Consider the following 8,398-nt stretch of genomic DNA (forward strand, 5'->3'; position numbering starts at 1 on the left):
GCCAGGCATGATCCAGCTCATCAGAGGCTGAGGCAGGAGAGTTGGCATGGTTTTTGGCCAGTCTGGGATATGTATAGGATATGAGGTTTAGATCAGGCTGAGATTGTAGAGTGAGACCCCTTTGTGATAATACTAGGTACCATGTGAACGTGTATGCTCATATTTTCTTTCATGGATTTGGGGGATTTAACCTGCAATCAATTTGTCCTTGCTCTGGACTTTGTGGTAGAGGAAGGGATCATGGCAGAACGGGTAGTAGAGAAAACTACTCAACTGACAGCTAGGAAAGAAAAGTAAGAGCCCCATATCTCAGAGACACTGTTGGGGCATGCTCACAATGATCCCAGTAGGTCCTACCTCCATCAATTTCTAATACGCTTACCCAGATTTTTAATATTCTACATCCAAATGGGCAGAAAGCCACAGGGGCTCTGTTTATATGGAACATCAGGCATATAATGTGTGCCAACAGATGAGCCATTTATATGGAGGTTAGACACAGAATGATGACTGTTGGAAAATTTGAAACTGAAACACAGAGGCAGGAAAAGGGTACCTGAACCTCCTGACCATAGCTGTCATGGCAGCTGTGTCAGACAGAGGAAAGGAAGCAGAAGGCAGAAGGTGGGTGGGCATTCAGTCACCTTTCCTAGGGCCATGTGTCCTGCATTGTGAAGCTAGTGATGACATGTGGGCCCCTCTGGGCTGCTGCCAGGGGCTAGGTGAGAGTTCACGGGTTTCTGAGATCACTGAACATGAAGAGAAGGTGGGCAGAGAGTGAAGGTGCCAACATGTTTTTAAGGCGAGACTGTCTGGCGAACGGGTTCTCTTGGGAACATCCTGTCACACCCAATTGGTCCCACTGAAGTCTGTTGTTCATGTTTGGCAGACTGAACAAGCTGGAGAGGTTTCACAGGTCTGTTCTGCAGGAGCTGAGTGACATGGAGAAGGATCTTCAGGCTCTCAACCACCTAGAAGAGGATGCTCTGGCAAGTCCCTTGTTTGTCCTGTCTCTGGGAACAAAGAGGACCTTTTCTAGGGGGAAAAAAAGAAGCAACGAGTGCTTAGTTGAAATCGTTGTTCCTTTTCAGGAGTTTTGGGAGAAAGGATCTGCTGACTTGCGATCATTGTGTGATCAGCAAACGCTAAGGTACTTTAAAAACCATTCTTTCTAGAAGCATCTTTTTGTTGTTGTTTGTTTGGTAAGGTTTCTATATGGAGCCCTGGATATCCTGGAACTCACTATGTATTCTAAGCTGGCCTCAAACTCACAGAGATCTGCCACCTCTGTCCCCTGTGTGCTGGGATTAAAAGTGTGTGCCACCATGTCTGGCTCACTGACATTTCAAAAACATAACATTCTTATTTATTATATGTGTATTATGATAAAGGCTGTAGCTTGTATGCCACTGCACACATTTAAAAGTTAGGGGATGATTTTGTGGGGCCAGTTCTCCCACCTTTAAATGGGTTCCAGGGATCAAGGATCCTTATCTGCTGGACCATCTTGTGGCCCCAACATGACATTTTCATGAACATATAAAACACACTTCGCTCCTGTCACTTTCTCTTGTCCCCCTCCTGTCCCTGCTGGTCCCCTCCTTCTCAGGAACTAGTTTCCCTTCTACTGGCAGTGGCTACCACTGTGTCTGCCTATCTTGTACCTGCCTTTGAGTCCTGGAGCTGCTAGGAGATACCATTTTGTGGTGGTGTGGTTTCGATAATGGGAAAAGCAAATAAAGTGTTAATGTTACCTCCATTACTATCAGAGCTTTGGCTTCACAGGACCTCTGGCTCCTTATGGGCTCCCCAGCCCACACTTTGAGAGCAGCCGAAGAAAACAGTTAAGTCTCAGAGAAGTCTTCAAAACCACAAAAGGCTCATTTATTTCAATTATCTCCTATTCCCGGTTTAAGCAGCCCACTCTCCAGTTAGCATCGTTAGATAGTAATTACTGTTTACATTTATCTCTCTCTGATTCAGGTCCTTGGGGAATTTATCATGTCTTAGGGAATAGCTCTCTCTTCCAAATGTACATCTTTAAACTTTTGCTTTGTTTCTCTTTTCTTTCTCAGGCATGAAAACAGACAGACAGACAGACAGACAGACAAACTGTCCCCTGACTTGCAAATGGCAGACAAGCATGCTGCTTTTAACTCACGCTGAGGGATGTCTGGGCTCGCTGCTCTGGGCTTGAGTGTTCAATGTTCAGCATGCCTGCAAGAGGCTAGGTAGCTCAGTCCTGGGGATATACCAAGGACACCCTCAGACTAGGTTGTTTCAACCTCTAGTCTACAGCTTCAAGGAGTTAAGGATTTGGAGCTTTGAATGATGGTTGTAGAATGCCTCCTATGTGTGGGCTAGTGGTATTGACAAAGACAATTCCTAAAATAGACCCAAATGGAAATATAAATGAAGCCAGCCTGGTCTACAGAGTGAGTTCGAGAAACCCTGTCTGGAAAAACCAAAAAAAAAAAAAAAAAAAAAAAAAAAAGAAAGAAAGAAAGATAGATGGCAACTGGGTTGCCACAAACCCTCCTCCAGCATTGTCATGTATCAATCTACAGAATAACCCTGTGATACATAAATAGATATACGTTCTTGTCTTTAACATGCCTAATGTGAATGTAATAAGTGATGGATCAATTTCTTCCAGGTTTAACTAAACTCAGTCTTCATAAGAAAAACCAAAGGCCTGGCTTTATGACTGCATCCTCAGGTAGGTGGAAAAATTGACATTGTTTGGTCCTTGTGAGTTAAGCGCTGAAAAATCCGGATGCTTTATACTTCCTGTCTGCTCTGAGCTTCCTCCAACCTGATTAGGCTCTTGGGTCAGTCATTCAGTCTTTAGAATTGAGTGCCTGCCCCATCTATCAAACACTGCACTAAACATGGAGATCCATTGGCTGATCAGCATGCAGACACACCCCTACCATATCAAAACCAGTGAGATGGCTCAGTAGATAAAGGCATTTGCCACTGAGCCCGAAAACCTGAGTTCAGTTTCTGGAACCCACATGGTGGAAGGAAAGACTCCTGAAATTTGATCTTCAACCTCTACATATGTGATACACACACACACACACACACACACACACACACACACACACACACACACACACCATAAAATTATAACAGTGACAACATGGGACTAGAGAGATGGCTCAATGGTGAAGAGGTCTGGCTGCTCTTCCAGAGGATCCAGATTCAATTCCCAGCACCCACAGGGAGGCTTGCAACTATCTGTATCCTCCAATCCCAGGATCCAATTCCCTCTTCAGGACACCTTTGGCACTGCACACATGTGGTGTGCAAACATACATGCAAGCAAAACCTTGTACATAAAACAATTTATATAATAAGTCCATCTACAAAATAATAACCATGGTTGGGTAAGTACATAGAATTTGGTAAGTCATAGCATATGGAGTATATTTATTTATAGCTTATTGATACAGGATGTCCTGTATGCTGTGATGTGTTGCTTTTATTGGTTGATGAATAAAGCTGTTTTGACTAATGGCCAGGCAAAATATAGGTAGGCAGGAAATCCAAACAGTTATGGAGAGAAAGAAGGTGGGGTCAGGGAGATGCCTTGTAGCCACCAAAGGAGTAACATGCCAGAGCTTCACCAGTAAGCCACAACCTTGTGGCAATACATAGATTAATAGAAATGGGTTAATTTATAAGAGAAAGCTAGCCAGTAGTATGTTTGAGCCATTGGCCAAACAGTTGTAGTGGATAGTAAGCCTCAGAGTGTTATTTCATAAGTGACTGCGGGGATTGGTGGGAGGAACAGAAAACTTGCAGCCACAGCTTATCTTGCTGAAGCATGCTGATTGGTTCCCCACCTGGTTTCCATCCTTTCTGCTTTCTTACTAACAGTTAAGCATAGAACTGAAGGGCTGTGTTTAAGATTGTGACCTCCAAGAATGTCAGAATCACAGATGTGGCTCCAAAAAGGAGCGTCTTTTGTTGACTGTGAGTGCTAAGGGCCCAAGAGGTGTGATGGTTGTACCTTGACTAATCACTGTCCCCCCTTTCCTTTTCCACCAGGTACAATAACCTGAGGAGGGAGATGGAGTCTGTGGTGCCTTGGCCCAAGAGCTGTCCTTCAGAGTTATGCTATCAGCAAATAGCCCTTAGCAGCTGCTGAGTAAGGGTGGTATGATAGGGAGGGATAAGGCAGGTTCACAGCTTGTAACATATTATTCATTTGTTCAGAGAAACTAAGCTTTCTATTCAAACTTGGTCCAGTCATAGAAAAGTCCAAGATGTTTAGCCATTTCAAGTGGTTTACTTTTCCTATCATTTAAATAGAGTAAACTTTATTTCAATTTGAGAAATGCTTTCAAGTTTTGTGGAAAACAGAACTTCAGCCACGTCTGCATAGAGATTATTTCATAAACTCCTTTAAAGGAAAAATAACTGGAAGACAGAAAGAGATGAGAACAGTTTGACATGAAATTATAAGGGAGACACGTTTGCTCTTCAGAGATTCCCACTTCTCCAGCTCTGTGTCCCAAAGCGCATGCTCAGTAGAGGTGACATATTCCTCCTGAGACCATCACTAAGTCTCCACTGAGGTGTCTGCAGAGGCCTGCATGCACAGTGGAGCGTCTGAATTTACTTTAGAGAAGTTAGACACATCGTCTAAGGCCACTCACAAAGTCAGATGGTTTATGGCTGGATCAGGAGAGACTGTGCATGGAGCAGTATGTTCTTGATATAACTCAGTGAGTTATGCTATAGGCTGCATATGAATTTATAGTTTTTTCCTAATACAACATGCAATCCTAATTGAATTGTTGAATTTTCTTCTTTATAACTTTTAATGAAGTGTGTTTTAGTACACTGCCATAAGCTTTTGCTTATAAGAGCACATATATTCTTTAAATTAAAGCTGTCTGTCTGTCTGTCTGTCTGTCTGTCTATCTATCTGTCTATCTACCTATCTATCTACCTACCTATCTATCTTACAACCTGGCTGCAGTTTCCCCTCCCTCCTCTCCTCCAAGTCCCCCCACAACCTCCTCTCTGTCCTCCACCAGTTCACTCCCCATCTTTTCTGTTAGGAAAGGGCAGGTCTCCCATGCATAGCAACAAAACATGGTATATCGAGTTGCAGAAAGACTAAGTACTTCCCCATGTAGTAAGGCTGGACAAGGTGACCCAGTATAAGGAGTATGGTCCCAGAAACCCGTAAAAGAGTCAGAGACAGCCACTGTTCCCACTGTTAGGAGTCCCACAGAGGACCAAGCTATATAACTGTCACATATATGCAGAAGGCCTAGGTCAGTCCCATGAAAGCTCCGTGGTTGTTAGTTCAGTCTCTGTGAGCTCCTATGAACCCAGGTTAGTTGATTCTGTGAGTTTTCTTGTGGTGTCCTTGACCCCTCTGACTCCTACAGTCCTTTCTCCCCCTCTTCTGCAGGATTCCCTGAGTTCCACCTAATGTTTGGTTGTGGGTCTGCATCTGTTTCTGTCAGTTGCTGGATGAAGCCTCTCTGATGACAATTGGGCTAGGCACCAATATATGTGTATAGTAGAATATTGTTAGGCATCATTACACTGACATTTTCCCCTCTAGTTCTGTTTGGTTTTGTCCTAGGTCTCCAGATCATCCATCCTGTGGGTCCTGGTACTCCAGGTAGTGTCAGGGGTGGGCTTACTTTCCTGGTGTGGATTTTAGACTAGATAGCTCATTGGTTGGCCACTTTCTTTGTCTCTAGGCCACCCTTACCCTAGCACATCCCATCAGTAGGACAGACTGTGGCTGGGGTGGTTTCCCACTTGCTCTACTTGAAGTCTTTCCTGGTCACAGGAGTTGGCCAGTTCAGGCCATGTATCTGCTATTGTTAGGAGCCTTAGTTGGGATCATTCTTGTAGACTCCTGGGAGATTTCCTTGTGCCAGGTTTTTACCTAACCTAGAAATGCCTCCCCACCGCATCCAGTGGTCTCTTTAAGTACTCTCCCACCTCTCAGTCCACTTACAAAATCTCTTCTATTTCCCCTTCCTAGGGAGATCCGGGTATACCCCCATGAACCCTCCTTGTTACCTAGTCTTTCTGGGTCTGTGGATTATAGCATAGTTATTCTTTACTTTGTAGCTAATATCCACTTATGAGTGAGTACATACTGTATTTGTCTTCTGGATCTGGATACTTCACTCAGGATGATTTTTTTCTAGTTCCATCCATTTGCCTTCAAATTTCCTGGTGTCCTTGTTGTTGTTTTTTTAACAGCTGAGTAATACTCTATTGTGCAAAGGTACCACATTTTCTTTATCTGCTCCTCAGCTGAAGTGTATTTAGGTTGTTTCCAGGTTCTGGCTATTGCAAATAAAGCTGCTATGAACATAGTTGTACAACTGTCCTTGTGGTATAAATTAGCATCCTTTGGGTATATGCCCAAGGGTGCTATAGCTGGGTCTTGTGGCATAGATTGATTCCCAGTTTTCTGCAAAACTGCCACATGAACTTGCAGAGTGGCTGCACAAGTTTGCACTCCCACCAGCAATGCAGGGGTGCTCCTCTTGTTCCACATCCTCTCCAGCATGATGTCACTTGTGTCTTTGATGTTAGCCATTCTGACAGGTATAAGGTGGAATCTCAGAGTCTTTTTGATTTGCATTTCCCTAATGGGTAAGGATGTTGAACATCTGTTTTTGAGAATATTTTCTTTTAACGAATTACAAACTAAATTACAAATAATATTAACAGAACACTGGAGGACAAGGGGTAGAGGGAGAAGATCATAAAATGTTGAACATCTTAAGTGTTTCTCAGACATTTCAGATTCTTCTGTTGATAATTCTATGTTTAGATATGTACCCCATTTTTAAATTGGATTATTTGGTTTGTTGATACCTAGTTTCTTGAGTTTTATATAATATATATATTTTAGAAATCATTCCTCTGTTGGATGTGAGGTTGATGAAGATCTTTTTCCATTCTGTAGGCTGCTGCTTTGTCCTATTGACAGTGAACTTTGCCTTACAGAAACTTTTCAGTTTCATAAGGTCCCATTTATTAAGGAGCACATATATTTTTAAGTACAGAAAATTAACCAGTGATGTGCATGTACATGCATGTGCGCGCGCGCACACACACACACACACACACACACACACACACACACACGCACGCACGCACGCACGCATGCACGCACGCACGCACACACACACACACATACAATTAAAAATAAAATCTTTCAAAAAATGATCAATTAATAAAGTTAACTGTTCTTCATTTAGAAACATCCAGCTTAAGGCTCATCACTTCTGATGAAACAGTACTTTGTGGGTTTCACTGCTATTACTGACAGACACCTAAAGAGAACATGTGACCTCCTTAAACTGGGGACACACATTGGAGCACTGTTCTCTAGAAAACCCTTAGTTTAGCTTATATGGAAAACTCTAGGTTGCATAGTGATATGTGACTGTAGATGCTAAGGACTTATCTGTGGGGCACAAAAGGGCATCCAGGTGACTCCTTGTATGTGACACACACTGTCAATTATAACTTACACTGGCAAAGTCACAAGGAAAGAGGTCATTTTTACTGGGTAATCAAGAATGGCTTCCTGGAGGAGAGGAACTATTTGAAATATATCTTTCAGGGTATGGATGGGTTTCTTAGTACTGAGAAAGAGATAAATATGGCCAGATGTAGTATGGCAGGTCATGAACTACAAAGTATTCTAGGGACTGAAGTTTGTCTAGGCCCACACTAACCTTCATGTACTTACATGATTGGGAGGACTGATGCCATAGGTGAGAACTTTTGCTAGAGAATAATAAAATTAACACAGTGGCTTAGGAAGACGACGATGTATGCAGTGAAATCCAGTGTACTTGGAAGAGGCTATTGCTATGGTGAAGGCTCTAACTACAGCATACTTAAGTACACTAGCTGTGTTTGCATTGCTGTGAACAAAGTATGTAAGAGAAACAGCAAGCTTATCTCCAGCTATTGTTTACAGGGTTCAATCCAGAATGGTGGGGAACAAGTGACAGATCTTCCCTTCTTGTTGCATCCGAGAGAGTAGAGAATATCTAGAAAGATGGGCCAGGCTCAGTCCTTCAAAGGCCCGGTTCTACTGGCTTACTTCTCTCAGTGGGTCCCCGTCTCAAGGCATCACAATCCCCTAAAATAATGCCACCAGACTAAAGCCAGGTGTTCAAAATGTGAGTCTGTGGGAATGTTTGAGACTCAGACCCATGACAGGAATGAAAGGAGGGAGACACATATGAGTGACAATGGCAGGTCTTGAAAAGCCAACCAGAGTCTACCCTGAGCTTGGATGAAGGTGCAGTGTTGCTGTTGCCCTGCCCTCATGGGAATGCCGTTCTGAAGAGATCAATGAGAATCAACCAATTATACAAATAAATGG

The 8,398-nt window shown here is 43.1% G+C and overlaps 1 protein-coding gene across 1 annotated transcript in view; it reads left to right on the forward strand.

The window, feature by feature from the left end:
* Positions 1 to 4,156, forward strand: part of Sycp2l (synaptonemal complex protein 2 like) — a 64,080-nt gene extending 59,924 nt beyond the window's left edge. The window contains 2 exon segments of the mRNA XM_035441728.1: positions 890 to 1,150; positions 4,057 to 4,156. Of these exon segments, the coding sequence (XP_035297619.1) occupies positions 890 to 1,150; positions 4,057 to 4,156 (361 nt within the window).
* Positions 4,157 to 8,398: the final 4,242 nt, after the last annotated feature.

Source organism: Cricetulus griseus, chromosome 3 (genome assembly GCF_003668045.3).
Source record: "Cricetulus griseus strain 17A/GY chromosome 3, alternate assembly CriGri-PICRH-1.0, whole genome shotgun sequence".
NCBI classification, from domain to species: Eukaryota; Metazoa; Chordata; class Mammalia; order Rodentia; family Cricetidae; genus Cricetulus; species Cricetulus griseus.